Source organism: Alosa sapidissima, chromosome 2 (assembly GCF_018492685.1).
Source record: "Alosa sapidissima isolate fAloSap1 chromosome 2, fAloSap1.pri, whole genome shotgun sequence".
Taxonomy (NCBI): Eukaryota; Metazoa; Chordata; class Actinopteri; order Clupeiformes; family Clupeidae; genus Alosa; species Alosa sapidissima.
Window position 1 is genome coordinate 31,393,578 of NC_055958.1, and position 17,407 is coordinate 31,410,984.

General features: G+C 39.7%; 3 protein-coding genes and 1 long non-coding RNA gene across 7 annotated transcripts; 2 read left to right on the forward strand and 2 right to left on the reverse strand.

The window, feature by feature from the left end:
- Positions 1–21: 21 nt before the first annotated feature.
- On the forward strand, positions 22–4,433 carry zgc:136439 (uncharacterized protein LOC678627 homolog). Of its 4 annotated transcripts, none has more exons than XR_006030187.1 (8): positions 22–460; positions 574–663; positions 872–951; positions 1,217–1,332; positions 3,381–3,506; positions 3,805–3,873; positions 3,967–4,025; positions 4,108–4,126. XR_006030187.1 is itself a non-coding variant. In XM_042084414.1 (8 exons), the coding sequence occupies exons 1-8, from the start codon at positions 269–271 to the stop codon at positions 4,187–4,189; spliced, it is 786 nt and encodes a 261-aa protein (XP_041940348.1). In that variant the 5' UTR covers positions 22–268; the 3' UTR covers positions 4,190–4,433. The 4 variants fall into 4 exon arrangements, 2 of the variants coding, with proteins under 2 accessions (XP_041940348.1, XP_041940347.1); XM_042084414.1 differs by having other exon boundaries at positions 3,381–3,478; positions 4,108–4,433; XR_006030186.1 differs by having other exon boundaries at positions 23–460; positions 4,125–4,202.
- Positions 4,217–6,690, reverse strand: asnsd1 (asparagine synthetase domain containing 1). The gene is made up of 3 exons (XM_042084408.1): positions 5,269–6,690; positions 4,929–5,110; positions 4,217–4,695 (listed from the first exon to the last, which is right to left on the reverse strand). The coding sequence occupies exons 1-3, from the start codon at positions 6,688–6,690 to the stop codon at positions 4,449–4,451; spliced, it is 1,851 nt and encodes a 616-aa protein (XP_041940342.1). The 3' UTR covers positions 4,217–4,448.
- Positions 6,619–7,850, reverse strand: LOC121703938 (ASNSD1 upstream open reading frame protein-like). The gene is made up of 4 exons (XM_042084417.1): positions 7,660–7,850; positions 7,074–7,127; positions 6,915–6,990; positions 6,619–6,757 (listed from the first exon to the last, which is right to left on the reverse strand). Exons 1-4 carry the CDS (start codon positions 7,789–7,791, stop codon positions 6,717–6,719), a joined length of 303 nt encoding a protein of 100 aa, XP_041940351.1. The 5' UTR covers positions 7,792–7,850; the 3' UTR covers positions 6,619–6,716.
- A 4,341-nt stretch (positions 7,851–12,191) lies between these two features.
- On the forward strand, positions 12,192–12,960 carry LOC121703939. Its single transcript, XR_006030188.1, has 3 exons — positions 12,192–12,245; positions 12,336–12,419; positions 12,578–12,960. It is a non-coding gene; the product is annotated as an uncharacterized LOC121703939 (long non-coding RNA).
- Positions 12,961–17,407: the final 4,447 nt, after the last annotated feature.

A 17,407-nucleotide genomic window follows, 5' to 3' on the forward strand; every position in this document is an offset into this window, starting at 1 on the left:
TATTGCATTATTTTGCGTTTTAGATGTGGAGTTTGACCAGCTCTTAGGGCGCATGTCATTTCAGAGAAGAAAACTTGTTTTTTAATCACTGGAAGTGTATCTCGGAGTCTTGGTAAACGTTACACTTTAAATGTTATAATAGTTCCAACTACAGACTTCGGCTGTTACGAAAGTTTACTATCAAGGAGAACATTTCAGCCTAGCGTTAGCAGCTAGCTAAGTAGCTAACTTCTGTAGACTAACCTTTCTGTTTAAATTAGCTTGCAACATGAAAGCTGTTATTTTAGCAGCAGGATATGGAACAAGGTTGCAAAGAGATGTTGAGAATGACACAACTGGACGATTCAAGCATCTGTTGGGCATTGCCAAGCCATTGCTTCCCGTGGGTCACTGTGCTCTTATATCTCATTGGATCAAGGCAATGACTGCAACTGGAAGTGTGGATACAATATTTGTGGTTGTAAGTACTTGCAGTGGACCATAGAAGCGCATTCCTACAAAGCTGAGAATCAAAACGTGATTTCTAATTGCCCAAATCTGATCGTAGGCTACTGTAAATAATCTCGTCCACAGACAAATGCACTCTACTTCGAAGCTTTTCAGACATGGGCCCAGGACTTTCCTAATGTGAAGATTCTCAGTGATGGAACCAGCACAAATAAGGTCTTGACTATTTTATCATCACTTTCATCAGATAGTAAGATACTGACAAGACAATGTAGCCTTTGTATCAGTATAATGCATACATCAGTGTTGAGATTTCTGAAACGGCAAATACATAAAAAATATGATGCTGGAGTACAGCATAGCTTGTGATGTAATCAGGAGCTGTCTTACAGAACTGGTATGGCCTCTCTCTCATTTGATCCAGGGGCGGCTTGGTGCTGTTGCTTGCCTCCAGCTCACAATCAAGCACTTCTCAGTTGAGGACCATGTGATAGTCGTTGGAGGGTAAACACGCTAAAATAAACTTGCATCCAAACACAAGTGCACCATGCATATAGACCCTTTCAACAATAAAAACAAAAACAATGCTTGAACGTTCTATTTGGTTCCCAATCTACTTCCTCTGCATTAAGATATCATATGGAATGTTAAAACGGAAGCCTTGTGGGGCCAACGATGATGCTGATAATGGAACTCTCTTGAAAGGGCCATGTCAATATCAACCTTGTAATGTGAAATGTGTGAAACTCCCATTCTCTTTGCTCAACAGTGACACATTGTTTAAAGAAGACTTCAGTCTGTTAAAGTTTACAGGGAGGTTTTGTGAACTCCAGGCCAATGTTTGTGATGCAAATCTGGTGCTCTCTTATCAATGCAAGGAAGAGGGTACGTATCATGATTCCCGACAGGAACTTAAAATCAAATATTTCAAAACCTACTACCAACTCCTACCAGGTTACAAATGATTACAGTATTGACATACCCCCTACTGCCACCAACAAATCCTTGTTAGTCTGAGTGAATCAGTAACTTGTCAGTATTCTGTACCCAAACATTGATCATATTGTTTATTGTTCAATTATTCCCAGACATGTGGACTCGAGTCACATGACTTGGACTCGAGTCAGACTCGAGTCATGATTTTAATGACTTCAGACTTGACTTGATAAAATTCGGCATGACTTGCGACTCGACTTGGACTTGAATACTATTCACTCGAGACTTGACTCGGACTTTGCCTCTTTGACTTGTGACGACTTGACATGTCTCGAGTCAAAAACTACATTTCCTGATCGTGGACCAGTCACCCCAGAGATGCTTTCCCTCCGCGACTAAAAAAAAAAAAAAAATAGCGGAGACAAGCGGCCAGTCCAGAGCACAGTTCAGTGCTGCCGCTACCCCCACATGCGTTACGCACTGTGTGTAGGGCACCAAGAGACCGAGAAACGACCAACATTTAGCTAATAACTAGTAGCTTTACTGCAAACTGATTCGCACTCTTGTTAGAGAACGTTTACAATGTCAAAATGCACCAACAGCATGTTACATAAAGATGATACTTTTCGAGTCCTCTCCATTAAGATCCAACTTGAACTTTTGCTAGCCTACTCCATTTAATTGAGAACCCCATCTAAGCACGCGCGAGAGGGAGAGAAAACGAGTGGCAGGTTCCAGCTGGCTTGTCATTGTTGATGATGATTGATATTTTCTTTTAAATATAAGAAACGTATAAAAGGAAATCATGAAGGCAACAAATACGAGATTAGGGGAAATTGCGGATTTATCCGGTTCTCACTACTGTTATAAACTATGAGATCCAGGTCACTATGACATAGGCTGCACTCACTGTGATTTGGAAAGTGGACAAGAATATGAAGAGTTGTCTTTGCCTTTGTTTAACGGAAATGGTGAGTCTTGAAGTAGGCCTATTCAATAATTTGTTTACATGAAGCACATTGATATGCCGATTGAAACGCATTCCACTCAGCTAGCTAGGTGGCTACTGGCTACCAGGCTCATAATTCACATTTAATTGCAAACAGAAAATGTCAAGCAAGCATCATGTCATACATGCATCTATTTCCAAAGGAATGAAAGCTGTTTGTGCCAACTTAATATAATGCTTATCATTGTTAATATTGTGCTATTCATGTGGCACAAACGATGTTTGAGTTTGTGGACTAGCCATAGGAATGGAGCTGGTAAAAAAGATCATTATGAGAATGTGTGGACAGTGGCACACAATGGGCTTAAAGTGACAGTGCACCATTTACAAATGAGATAAACAGCATCAAATGTGTAGTATTTCTTAAGAAATGAATACTTTAAAACAAAATTACTGTGTCATTATTATCTTTTAAATAATATAAAAGTGTTGACCTTGGCTTCCCTTATGAGTCGCCACTGGCAGACAGCCTAATAAATTGTTTGCAGGCAAATCTGTGGCCTAGCGCAGTGAAATGCCATCAGTCAAATTATTACTCATCCTTACAGTGGGCTCCGAAATTTGGAAAAACAATATTTTTATTTGTCATGTAGCTATCCGTTTTGTACAGATTACTCAGGTATGCACATGTGTATATTGTATGCGCATGCATATATCGTAAAAGATTTCAAGACAGAAACATTGAACATATTTTAATCTGTATTTATAAAAAAAAAAATCTGTGGATTAGATGGAAGTGTTAAAATTATGATCGATAGTCTAATAATGCCATTATTAAGTGAAGAGTACCTGATGACTTGTTCAGGACTTGAAAAAGATTGGGACTTGGACTTGGACTCGACTTGGCTTTGATGAGACTTGGACTTGGACTCGACTTGCCCTTCTCTGTATTTACTTGGGACTTGACTTGGACTTGAGTGCTAAGACTTGGGACTTACTTGTGACTTGCCAAACAGTGACTTGGTCCCACCTCTGATTATTCCGTCAGAAACGTCCAAGTATGGGATTCTGGAAGTTGATGAGGACATGCGTGTGAGCTGTATGAAAGAAAAGCCTCAACCATCTGACACCCAGTCCAGGAAGGCAGTAAGATATCGTCATGTGTCCAGATCAAGTATAGACCCTTTCAACCTGTTCCTAGAGGGTTTCCGTTTGAAATGTTCAAAACCAATGCACATACTTTGAAATTGAAATTAATCAAGACTAGACATCTTGAAAATCTTGACATACATTTTGCTTGTCCCCAAAGTACCATTAGCTCAATGTTGTTTCTGTGCCATTGGAAATGCCTTAGGAATGCACATTTTTGGTTGATGCAGTTGAAAGGATCTGTAATAGTGTCCACCAAATCGAGTCTAGCATTGCATCGCTTGCTTGAATATGTATGAAATGGAATGACTGCTCTCTTTCAGTGCCCCTGCTTCTACTTGTTCTCCAAAGGCAGCCTTCCACTCTTAGAGGTCTTCCTTCATGAGAAAAACGTAAACCATTTGTATTTCACAACAAATTGAATTATTATAAAATTATGCTGCTTTACATTTTGTGCGTATATAACATATTTATATACATGACAGAATGCACCCATTGAGGAGAGAGATGCCCCTGGGACCTTTCTGTCTTGGCTTATATTAAGGTATTTCCTCTCTGAGATAGCTGCCAATAATACTGTATATTGATGTATTTTGTGATATGAAAGCAAAATCATTCATTTAAAGCCTCTGTTCCTTTTCAGAAAACCTGTGTATGTCCATGAGATATCTGGGCGCTTTGATGTGGGAAACCTTCCATCCTACATAGAATGTGACCAATATTTTAAAGACAGAGTTCAAGATATTAGCGTTTATTTACATTGACATTTTAAAATAAGCAAATGTATGTGCTGCTTAAAGAGACAACATGAAGACTTGTTCTTTAAAAGGATGTAACTACTTTATACATATATATGTCTCATTGGGGCAGGGCGGGCAGATGTGATTCTCTTTTTTTCTAATTCATTCCTCAGAAATTGTGTAATTGTATAAAATAAACTCAACCAAATTGATTAGTTGAGTGTGGTTCATTCTGTCACAAGTCTTTTGCACTTATCCGATGCCTTCTCGCGGCCGTTCTCCATCTTGGCGATCCTGGAGCCGAACTGCATGGCCCTCTTGGGCAGGATGGCGGCGGGCCCCAGGCCCAGCTTTTTGGCAGCCAGCCTCAGGAGCAGCTTCTCCCCCAGACCCCGCGGCAGAGTCAGGTCAGCCTTCTCCCACACCGGCAGCTGGTTCAAGAAACTCACAACGTCCTCGTCCAAGTAGGGAAATCTGTCCAAGAAAAGGTTAAAAGAGTAAAGTAAGGTTAAGATGGATAAATGTGAGACTGATATTGATATAAATAAAAGGTTTAACAAACCTAAAACAAAACAAAACTTCCATCTTAAAATGAGACTGCTAAAATATTGCAGGAAGAACAACACTGTATGTATAAACACTAAGTATAACCATAAATTATCTGGGGGCATTAAGGCATACTTGGCCGCTAAACACATTACTTTTACCTGCCCTCTTTTCCATGGTCCCCAATAACCCTGTCATCTCTGCCCAGGTTGCGTGATGAAATTCTGCCTAGCTCCATGGCCAGCTCTTTGACCAGTCCCTCCATCCCGTCGCTCTTAAAGCGCACCCTGTGTCTGGAGTAGCCGGCCAACTGCTCGTCCGCCCCAATGCCCGTCAGAACGACCTGCCAGGAGACATTTAAAAACCAAAGCCTTGCTTTCAGACAAAACAAACCTCAAAATGATTTCCACTTACTCAAGCAAGGTCGAGAACACTGTGTGCTTTGTTTTCCAATCCAAAAGCAAGTATGTTAATGGTAGGCTAGGCCAACACATGTGTTACCTTGGCAGTTGAGGTATGCGGCTTCTGTTCTGCGCAGTCCATTGACATGCCGATCCCCCGAGCAGCAAACCACACAGCGCAGCCAATGCTGTCGTCCAGAACAGTGTCTAAAGGATGCACCAGGTGGCTGATGCGCTCTTGCCGCATTCTTTTGAGCTCATCGGGAGTTATGTTGATTTCAACAAAGTTCCACTGGCGTTCTGGGCTTAGGTGTTGAAGTTCTATCAGTCCGGCTCTGCCAGTAATTCTGTCTGGAACGTCAAAGCAGCGAGTCAGATTATGATCTCTTTGTTTGGGGTGTTCATCAGTCTGGTCTTTTTTTGGCATTCTGTCCTTTTTAGCGGACTGTGTTTGCATTTTTGTCTCTTGGAGTTTGAAGGCCACATTGAGAAGGTCAATAGGCTTGCCTGCAGGAACATGGCGATCAGCAAGGACAGCCAGAATCATAGAGTCAATCCCTCCAGAGAAAAGTATGGCTATGTCAGCTTCATTATTAAGGCCTGATTGTTCCACAAATAGTCTTCTACTGGGTAAACTTTGCACCCTTCGTCTCACTGCTTCACTCAGTACCTCTATGAGTTTGGTAACCTTTTCTACGTTCTCACTTTGCTTTAAAAGCTCTTCTAAGTCCTCCAGAGAAAGCTTGGGGCTCTGGACATTTCCTAAGGGTCTCTCGGGTGCCGACATGCTCATATTCATAGGGCATACAGGAGATTGGAGGAACACACCACAGAGATTTGGCACTATGGTGGCATACGTTGGCAGGTCTTCCCACGTATAGTCAGGAGTGTGAGCAGTTGGATGGTCATCAGTGGTAACCCATGGGAAGACCTCTATGGTCAGTTTCTTACGATGGGAGGCGCAGTCTTTCAGATCAAGTCTGTAAACGCCAGCCGCAGGCACCTCATGCCACTGGGACTGATCACAGATCAAGAGGCATGACGCCACAGATGTGAGTGTCAAAATCACATCCTCGGGGTCAAGATGCCAGAGCAGACTTCTCCTGCCAAAATAATCTCTGCCAAACCAAATGCAGTGCTCTGCCACCTGGTAGTACACGAACGCCCAAGGCCCACGGACCCGAGACAAGACGCTGCATATACCCGTGGCGTCTTCCTGGGCTGACAGATGCTCAAGAAGAACTACAGTGTCATTTTCTTCTGGTCCCACTTCAAGGCCGCCAAAGACCTCCCCATTCCAAAGGAGCAGGTTACCTGCAGAGTCTTGAAGTGGTTGCGGGGTCAGGCAGCCTCGCATTTGAAGGACATGGGCTGAGAACAGGCATTTGAAATCCGTATTAATCACAGTTCTTGTTACATCCTGGCTGTGGTCAGGGCCCCGGTTGATTAGGTTTTTCTGCACTCGGTCCGCTAAGACGAGAGACTGAGGGGACAGGCTCACCACACAACAAATTCCACACATTCTGCTCCTATTTCTGTCGTTTTGTTTTACATGGCTTGGTACTCTTTCTTTAGGTTGTCCAGGTCCTCTGTGAAAAGAAAGCTTGATGTTAATGGCAGTATGATTCTTGAATTTCCCCTGGGGATCAATAAAGTATCTATCTATCTATCTATCTATCTATCTATCTATCTATCTGATACAATAAGCAAATAACATAGGCCTGGACGCATAGAGAGAGGGCATACTTTTACATGTGCTCAGCATCTGTTCTCTGTCTGTCAGGAAGAAAATGTTGCTATTGGGCTGCTGGAGGTAGACCCTCTGCATAAAAGACAAACATGTTAATACTGAGGCATGCTAATAAATGCCCAACACTTAAAAGTACAAAAAAAATAGATACATGCCCTGTTTTTCTTCAGATTGGACAGCTCATCAACCAAAATGTTCTGTTCCTTTATCTGAAAACAAGGTACTGTTGTAAGTCATGTTAACCTGGCCAACAACAGAAAGTTGAAACACAACTGCATTCATCAGTAAGATGAGTAAGAGAACACAGTTATGTGCACTGATGATACTACAACGGTTAACGTTAAAGGCGCAGTCAGGGATTTCGCAGGAAGTAGTGTTTATGTTTACATTAATTAGCAGACGGTTTTGTGCAGAATATTTTAACCAAGGACCAAACGAAACACGCCAGAGAGGTAGCTCAGCCCTACTTTCAGTATTGGCAGAGAAATTCTAGACAAAGTTTCGTTTTTGTTTAGGGGACATGCTGCCCCCATTTTGTTTGTTTGCAGTTTTCGGAGCCTGGGCTGCCTACAGAGACCGAGTTTTTTAAACAGTGTAATCACGGAATGGGCAGCTAGCGGTCGTGAGGAGATGAGATGATTGCTGAATGTGACAAAAATGTAATGGCCTTGAAATCCCTGACGGCGCCTTTAACGTTAATGTTGCTAGCACACACAACTTGACTAGCACAATATTTCAAACCTGTTTGCTCAGTTCCTCCTTTTGAGTGGTCTCTTCTTGCACAGTATCTGCTGCCGGCAGATTACGTTTGGTTGTCATTGTCAGTAAAAACAAAACAATATATGAAATATTATCGACCTGGATACCACACATCTACACAACGTGGCTAACGCTTACTGTACGTATCTTCTTCTTTTCTTGTATAGAGGTTAGCAACCAGCTTTTTGGTGCATTACCGCCACCATCTGGACTGGAGTCTGGATCAAGATGTCAATCTACACAAAAGAAAACAAAAAATGAAAACAAACTTCACCAGATCCTCTTTGCAGTATATCATGTAAATGTAATGCCATCTGGCTTTCACTAAGTTGTAAAATCAACCATTGCCTAGCTCGATGGTATTTATAGGACAATGCAGAATTACTCTGCATATGCATGGTCTCTTGATTAGGCAATATTCACAAATTCCATCAACATGATTTTTCATTATAAATACTGTTCTATTTAATCCTGTATGTCCTAGACCTACCCTTATTCTGGACACTCAAATTGTCTTCTCGCTTACGTCTTTATGCATTCCTGCTCTTTCCCACTTTCCCTTGAATACTACAGTTGTCCCCAGACTTCATTATCCCACAAAAACGGTCATTTTCACTTATTTTAGTTTTGACTTCTGCTTTGTTGTATTTAATATCCACCTCTATATCAGGCTTCCCTGCTGAGTTAGGTCTACTCCTGTGTTGATCCCCTTGCCCTGGGGCTATTTCTCTGGGTCCAGTAATCCCTCTTGGGGTGTCACTATTCCCATTTTACTCATGTGTCTCAGCAGATTATTATTATCATCATTAGATTGGACTGTGCCCCAGTATAGAGTTTTGGATCTAGTGACATCCCTGGCCTCTTCCAACAGTTTTACAATAGACTGCCACACAGGTTTCTTGTGACATTGTGTCATTTATATCCATTCATGCTTCATGTCTAAGAGGTTTCCCAGTTGTTTCACACAACTGCGGTGGAAAATGTATGGCTCATGTTGCACTTTGAGGATAGGCCGAAACACTCTATTTTGGTCTGGTGATGATATACCTTTTCACGTGCCTAGCATATTTTAATGTGGATCTCCTAAAAAAAATAGGGGATGTTTTGATAAATAGGATAAAATAGGAATGGGATATAGACAAAGTATGTCTTTTGTCACTTTGAAAATGGTGTTGACCCTCAGGGGAACTGATACTTCTGCAGCCTGCTGTACTTTATATTCAACTTTAGTGTTTTGCAGTGCATAATTTATACAGACTGGTATGAATGCAGTAGTTCAACTGCCACACTTTAAAAGACTTTGTCCCTTGACCTGAGCACATCATTGCTTACTCGGGTCAATAGTAATCTCACAGCAGTTTCAATTCAGCATTCAGGTCTCGTGGCAAGACAGACTGCATATGCAGCAAGTGTCAAATTGCTTATGGTCAAAGGGTTGTATATCAAAATACGTGCAGCATTATTATTATTATATCCTTTTAATAATTATCATTTTTATTTATATTCAATATGTGGCAAAATATGTGCTAAAGTTGTTACACAACAATATACAATCAATGTGTGACTGCATTAATCGTTCAGAGTTAGATTTTATATGATTTTATTTATGCAATTTGTACCTTTATATCACAGGCAGAATCCCATTTGGCCTGGTTAAAAGGTGAATCACACTCATGGAAAGCCTCCAGCAATGTGACAATCAAAAACATTCTAGTTTGTTTAGGGTCAGTGGAGTCTTGTAAATGAACTCTGGACAGTTTTGTATTGATCAAAAACACCTGTTTAATCAGATGTGTTTTCTTTTTGTACTCTATTTTAAGGTTTCGTAACAGAAGTTTCTCTGCCGTACATAAAGCCTAATGCCTAAATATGAGAAAATGATTCTACAAATGGCACAAATAGTGAAACTCTTCTGCTGGGCTTCTGACTACATTCAAATATTCATCATTTCAGTTTTTAAGTTAGAATGGTCAACACATGGTCTCTCAGTCCAACCGCTAATGTAACAGTAATGAATGATGAACAGACAAGCCCAACTAAATCCCCTATACCACACCACACAATGAGAACAACACACTGGCCAAGGTAATGTGTTTTCATGTCCAGTGCTGGATATGTGAGCCCGTGTTTACAAACATCCCTATATATAGGTGGGATTAGAATAGATAAGGGGGTGGCTTCTCTCTGGTGGCACTTCAAAGGATAATTACAGGTAAACAAAATACCAAATAGATGCCTGGGCACAATGAGGGTCACAATGGAGTGTGCCACTTTTTGTGTCGTGTGGATGACCACAAACCTTATTGACTGAGACACGACAAAGGCAGGCAAGCTCCTCACACACACACACACACACACACACACACACAGACTCCACTGAACATGGACCCAAGTCAAAGCGACCCAGTCTGGCCCAATAGGATAACAGCACCTGATACAGCTATCTGATGTCAATAATTCTATTCCTGACAGAATACAAGGGATGGGTTCTTCAATCAGAATAAAATGATCACAGGAACTACTGTACATTTCCTTCAGGGTTTTGCTGCACAGATCTGCAAGTGACAGACTAGCCATGTCAGTCTGAGATGACACTAAACAATGACTGGCACTTTTCCCCCAGTTCTGTTGAGGGAGCCCACAATTTGGCAATGGTTACGGCAGACTGTTTTAGAAAAACATTGTACACAGATTCAACCAACAAACATGAACCATTTCCTGCTTGAGACAGACCACAAGATACTCTGTTTTCTTAAATGAATTTCATTTAATTTAGTTTCTGTTATAAAATATGTTATATCTAGCATCCAAATCCTGGCATGCAAAACAATGCACAAGTTGTCACCTTGTAATTACAGCTATGCCATACCTTGTTGACAATGCTTGACAAAGGTTCCCATGTGGCCTAGGCTTAGGATCAGTGTCAGTGAAAATGAAAACACAACAACAGGTCTGTGCGGGCTGGCCTGACATTGTGGCTCAGGACCTCAGCCAATTGATTCTCTGAGTCATGTTCTCGCAAGTTACTTTCGAAGTTATGCTTGTTAGAGGACATTCTTGGGTAAAATAAACTCGGAGTACCATGAAATATCCATAAATATGCTGTTGGAGGGTTGTACAATTTATTTTATAAATGTTTAAAGATGATTCTCAAATGACATGACATCTTGCTTCAGATTGTAACTCACGTTTGTGGCGTAGACGAACTGAAGTGTGTATTTCTGTTAAAAGGGCAGGGCAAGGGTCCACTGAACATTTAAACTCCAAAATCCAAACACCATGCACTGAAAGGCTGTTTCGCAGAAATCATCATTCATTTATTTATGTTATTGGAATAAATAGCATATATTTTTGGTTAAACACCAAGGGACTGGCTGACATTTCAACTATTTATCTTTTAATGAAATGAAACAGGTTGAACTTGATAACAGTTAACAGTTCTGTGTACAATCTGGCACATTTTAGGCCTAGTCCACACGTATCAAACCGACCTTTTTTTCCTCCGTCTTCCCTGGATAGTTTCAAGAATATTTGCGTCCAAACGGATCCATCTCAACACGTTACTTCATATCCCAGGCCTATAGGTGGCACTGTTTGTTACAGAAATTGACCAAAGCTTGCGCGCTGTGTAGGCCATACAACAGAGTAGGCTACAAAACTGACTAGTGCAAGGAAACCAGAATTGTTTGTGTGGACTTACAGTGAACTGTCAACTGTAGTCCACTGTAAAACTAATAAACTTAATGTTTACGGTTTGTGAAGGGTGCAGTCACGTCCTTTATTTGGCTAACGCAGGTAAAAATAATCTCCTTTACTTTCTTTGGTTGTAGGATAGTCCGCGATTCACATTAGTTTTGGTTATCACCGCAAGTGCAAGTGTAACGGATGCCAGCTAGCTTAGCTGTGCTTGTGGAACGTTGGTAAACCTCACTCCCCGACGCCTCAAGAGTGCTGCTGGCATGCGAGCCAGTAATCTGGACTATTGGTTCAATTGTTAGCGCGCTCGCCTCCCGATCCGAGGTGCTGCTATTCGCGTGTTCAAGTCCGGGCGTGTGCAGGGCTGAATCGTGCAGGTTCAACACAACGCAGGTTACACAAAGGCTAGGCTAGGTACTGCCAAAGATCCTTGATTACTAGTAAAAGCAACAAGTGTGGTTCGGTAATCTCATGCTATCTTGTTCATATTTAGCTGCTAGCCAGAAGAGAGCAACGTATAACTTAAAACTGTTTGTAGTTAGATGTTAGATTTTGCTGCGAAGACTTTGCCAAGTATTTTCCTGTGTAGCTGAAATCATAGATAATACTTATATGGACTGAAATGACCAGAGTACATTGTTAATTTGGATGTTCGTGTTCGTTAGCATCGTTGGTAAGAGTTCGTTGGTAAGAGTTAACGTGCTAGCTAGCATGGCAATGGCACACTATTACATTGGTCGATGTGAAGCTACGTTTTGGTGGCAGGTATAATTGTGGGTAAGTAGTGTTTGTTATTCATCTCTCTGTAATCTCTCTAGCCCTGTAGAACAAGCTGGCGGACCCCTCCCACCCTCTCAAGCAAGCAGTGAAAGGTATCACTTACTATATTAAGTCCTTTGCCATTTAGTTTTATTTGTTGCTCATGAAGATGGTTAAAAAAAAAACTCTCTCTTTCTCTCTAGCCCTGCAGGACAAGCTGGCGTACCCCTCCCATCGTCTCCATCGGCCCAGTTCAGCACCACCTTCCAGACAGCAAGCAGTGAAAGGTATTACATACTGTCTCTGTACTTTGCCATTTTCTAACATGGCTACAAATTAAACAAAAACAAACTTGGCCATTTATTTGTATTTGGTGCTAATGAATATGATATCTAATCTCCCTCCCCTTCTCTTCTCTTCTTTCTCTCTCTCTCTCTCTCTCTAGTCTTACAGGACAAGCTGTCGGACCATTCTCACACTCTCCATCAAGCACATCAAGTGACAGGCCAATCTACCCCCCAGAAGTGTACAGAACAAATTATTGGAGAAACACTGTGTCTTGATATGTCTATGCTAGGTGTTTTTAACAGAGTATCAAAATCTTGCTGTACTGTCTGTCCACTAGCCACTTTTTACCACTGTCTTACTGCTTCACTGTTTGCATGCTATATTAGCACATATGCATAACCCCTCCCTCCATCCCACAGCCGGATTGTGGCCACACTTATACCTTTACTTAATACGTAATGCTTTATAATCAATACTCGTATAACGGCTGTAACCCTATTACGTCAACCCATTCTTGCACTGATATAGGTTTTCTATAGTCTTTTTTATATTACCTTGTCTACTTTTATATTACCTTGTCGACTTTATTCTTGCACTGTTGAACTTACTAATTTGCACCATCACCATGACACTCACTCTCACAGAGCACCTTACCTTACTATGCACAGAGAATCACAGGCTCAGTCCCTGCCTCAGTCATTGCAAGCGCCTCATGCTTAATCACCCCTAAGCACACTATGGATACTGTTTTAGACTTGTTTTAGATTTAGTGTTATTCAGTATAATTTGTATTTTAGTATACCCTTTATCTTCTACTGTCCTTATTGCTTAGTTGTGTTTTTTATATTAGGCCTATATACTTTTATTACTTTTTTTGTTGTTAGTGCATGTTGTGTGTGATGTCTGTATGCTACCGAGACCTTGAATCAATAAAGTATCTATCTATCTATCTATTTATCTATCTATCTAAATCTTTCAAAACACTTGCAAAGCCCTTCCACCCCTCCATTTACATTAATGATGCTTTGGCAGAACAGGTTATAATCAGTTATATGCCTATGGGGCTTGTTAGCCTACAGGTGAATAAGCTCCTAGTGTAAGAGTGTTTTTATTACAGTGCATGAAAATGCACTGTACTGTTCTTCCAAGGCTTTTTCTTCTTATTCTTCTTCTTCTAACGCAGTTAATGCAGCTTCAACCGTTTAACGTAGAAACTTCATTCAAACATTGACGCGTAGGTCTTAATTAGGACATGTGGGCTTTGTATTTTTCATCTTTGTAACTTTTATACTTTTTAAACTATTAATTAAAAACTATCAAAATTTCCCCATTGACTTAACATTGCCCTTTATGACATCACAGCAATTAGAATCCTATGGCAGGTGTTCGGGCCACCTGGACCAACTGCCAGTCTCAGGCTTTAAGCATACAAACTGGCCCTATTAAGACTACACATCCTGTTCAACTGCTTCCTCTGCCAAAAACTGTTTCAAAATAAAAGTCCTCACTATAATATTTTACTGTTAAACAATTTAACCCTTTAAACTACTGAACTTTTTAACTGTTCAGCCATTGTAACTGTTACTTGTCATCAACTATGACTCCTACCCACTGTAGCTAGTTAGCTAAGTTAGCTAAGTCACATGGTTAGCATAGTTAGCATGCTAGCATGTTAGCATGCTAGTTAGCATAGTTAGCATAACTGCTAAAAACAATTAGCTAAGTTAGCTAAGTCACATGGTTAGCATAGTTAGCATGCTAGTTAGCATTTTTAGCAAAACTGCTAAAAATGATTAGCTAAGTTAGCTAAGTAACATGGTTAACATAGTTAGCATGCTAACATGCTAGTTAGCATAACTGCTAAAAATGATTAGCTAAGTTAGCTAAGTAACATGGTTAACATAGTTAGCATGTTAGCATGCTAGTTAGCATAACTACTAAATATGAAAACATTAGCTACGTTAACTAAGTTAAGTAACTTGGTTAACATTATTATCTTATAACTGCTAGCAAACATTAGAGCCATTCCAACTGTCAGTTATCATCAATTATCTACCTAAATAATTTAACCATTTAAATTATCCACCTATTTAACCGTTCAAATTATCCACCTATTTAACCGTTCAATCATTCCAACTATATTAAACCTTATCTACCTAGCAACCAATATAGTTTGTTTTTACTCTGTATGATATTTTACATCATATTTTTTGCATTTTCATGCACTGTATTTCCTTCAGGAAATGCTTTTCTAGTTATTATTATTATTATTATTATTTAATTATGTTTTTATTTTTGAATCTTTGCAAGTAACTGTGAATTTGTGAATTGGGCACAATGCACTGAAATACATTCATTCAATATGCTTTACTGACCCCTGATGCTATCGGCCAGCTCTCTGGCTCAAAGCATTAAGTGAACTGCTGTTTCTTAATAAATAGCCTGAGTTTTTTCAATACTGTTCTTGCCTGTTCAAAAGTACAAAAACAACACTACTGTTCTTACCATGTACAACTGACCATACTGTGAATATATTAAAAGTAAATAGTTTGAGAACAATTATTTTTATTTGTATCTTTATTGAAAACATTAATGTGGGGGGGAGTGTAGCCTATGGTATCTGGATTAGAACGGTACAAAGTCCCATGCTCTCTCCAGAGATGACTACACAGCCCCAACATTCTCATTAGATTTGGCTACCATGGAGCCTCCCTGAAATTATCGTAGTTTAGGCTACTGTAATCAGGAAATTACACCTAAACAAGCATCTCGATGCTAGCTGACGTCTGCTTGTGCTCAGATCCTACACGTAGATCAAATGTAAACTTGTACTGTAGGCTAATAGGACTAACGTTCTGTATTGTCGCTAACGCTAGTTCTACGCTACCTGTCCTAGTTCTACTACTCTTTGTGTTCTAAGTGTTATTCTAAAACAACTTCTTTAGAAAGGTTAACAGATGTCGACCGTCGCATTCAGGAGGCGAAGAAGTAGGCGAAGGGAGCCGGATGTTGTTGATAGTGACCAAGAAGGGGGTGTTTTGGTCACCAGCACGGGAACACCTATTTGTGTCCACAGCCGGATGATATTGGGATCAACTGCCAGTCTCAGGCTTTAAGCATACAAACTGGCCCTATTAAGACTACACATCCTGTTCAACTGCTTCCTCTGCCAAAATAAAAGTGTTTCAAAATAAAAGTCCTCACTACAATATTTCACTATTAAACAATTTAACCCTTTAAACTACTGAACTTTTTAACTGTTCAGCCATTGTAACTGTTACTTGTCATCAACTATGACTCCTACCCACTGTAGCTAGTTAGCATGGTTAGCATGTTAGCATTGCTAACATTGTTAGCATTGTTAGCAAAACTGCTAAAAATGATTAGCTAAGTTAGCTAAGTAACATGGTTAGCATGTTAGCATGCTAGTTAGCATTTTTAGCAAAACTGCTAAAAATGATTAGCTAAGTTAGCTAAGTAATATGGTTAGCATAGTTAGCATGTTAACATTGTTAACATTTTAGTTAGCATAGTTAGCATAACTACTAAAAATGATTAGCTAGGTTAGCTAAGTCACATGGTTATCATAGTTAGCATGCTAGTTAACATAGTTAGCATAACTACTAAAAATGATAAGTTAGGTTAGCTAAGTCATATGGTTAACATAATTAGCATGTTAGCATTGCTAACATAATTAGCATGTTTAGCAAAACTGCTAGAAAAAGTTAGTTAAGTTAGCTAAGTAGCATGGTTAGCATAGTTAGCATTGCTACAATAATTAGCATGTTTAGCAAAACTGCTAGAAAACGTTAGCTAAGTAGCATGTTAGCATTGCTAGCACTGCTATAAAACATTAGCTAAGTAGCATGTTAGCATAGTTAAAAATCTTAGCATAACTGCTAGCAAACATTAGAGCCATTCCAAGTTTCAGTTATCGTCAAATATCTACCTATACACAGCCATTAAACTATTTGAATATCAACATTCATTAAACTTCCAGTCTGTCAACAACTTTCAAACTATAAACGGTCTACTTTTAAACTACCATTAAACTATCTATCTATTAAACTAGCTGTCTATCAACAACTTTCAAACTATCTACATTCAACTTTTAAACAGTCTACTTTTAAACTACCATTAAACTATCTATCTATTAAAATAGCTGCATATCAACAACTTTTAAACTATCTACATTCAACTTTTAAACTTTAAAGTTATCTACATTCAACTTTTAAACGGTCTACTTTTAAACTATCAACTTTTATTAAGCTATGCAACCACCATGTCTGTCCTAGCATCACCGCAGTAACCAGCTCTGTATTATCTATTTTAACTATACATGATATTTTACATCACAACTTTTGCATTTTCATGCACTGGTAATTCCTTGGGAATTGCGTTTCTAGTTATTATTATTCTTTTTACCTTTTTGTGCACGCTATTCAGCCCAAACTGCTTAACGTACAAATTTGGTTGAAACACCGTTCCGTAGATCTTCCAAGGCTTTACCGTCCTATCCGTTTTTCATTTTTCATTTTAAGTTTATACTTTTTGAGATATTTGTAATTAAAAGTGTATTTGAGATATTTGTAATTAAAAGTGTATTGAATGGGGGCTGTGATGTCATAATAGAGCCAGCTGCGCTCGTTAAGTAGTTCTCAGAGCAGTTCCTAGGCTAAGAACACTGGCACAGGTGTCACCTGTGAGGAATCCAACTGTCTCAGCTTCTAAGCATACAATCTACCTCTACCTGAACTACACATCCTGTTAAAGTGTTTCCTGTGTGTCAAAATAAAAGTCCCAGCCATATCTAATGCATTCAACATTATATCTCTAGAACGGCTTGACATACATGCTTCAAATTTGGTACGAGTGTTTTTATGGACTCAAAGATGAAGTGAGTTGATGTTGGAGGTTGAAGGTCAAATGTCAAGGTCAAAAACACCTTGAGTGTGATATTTCAAGAATGCCATGTCACGCAAGATTC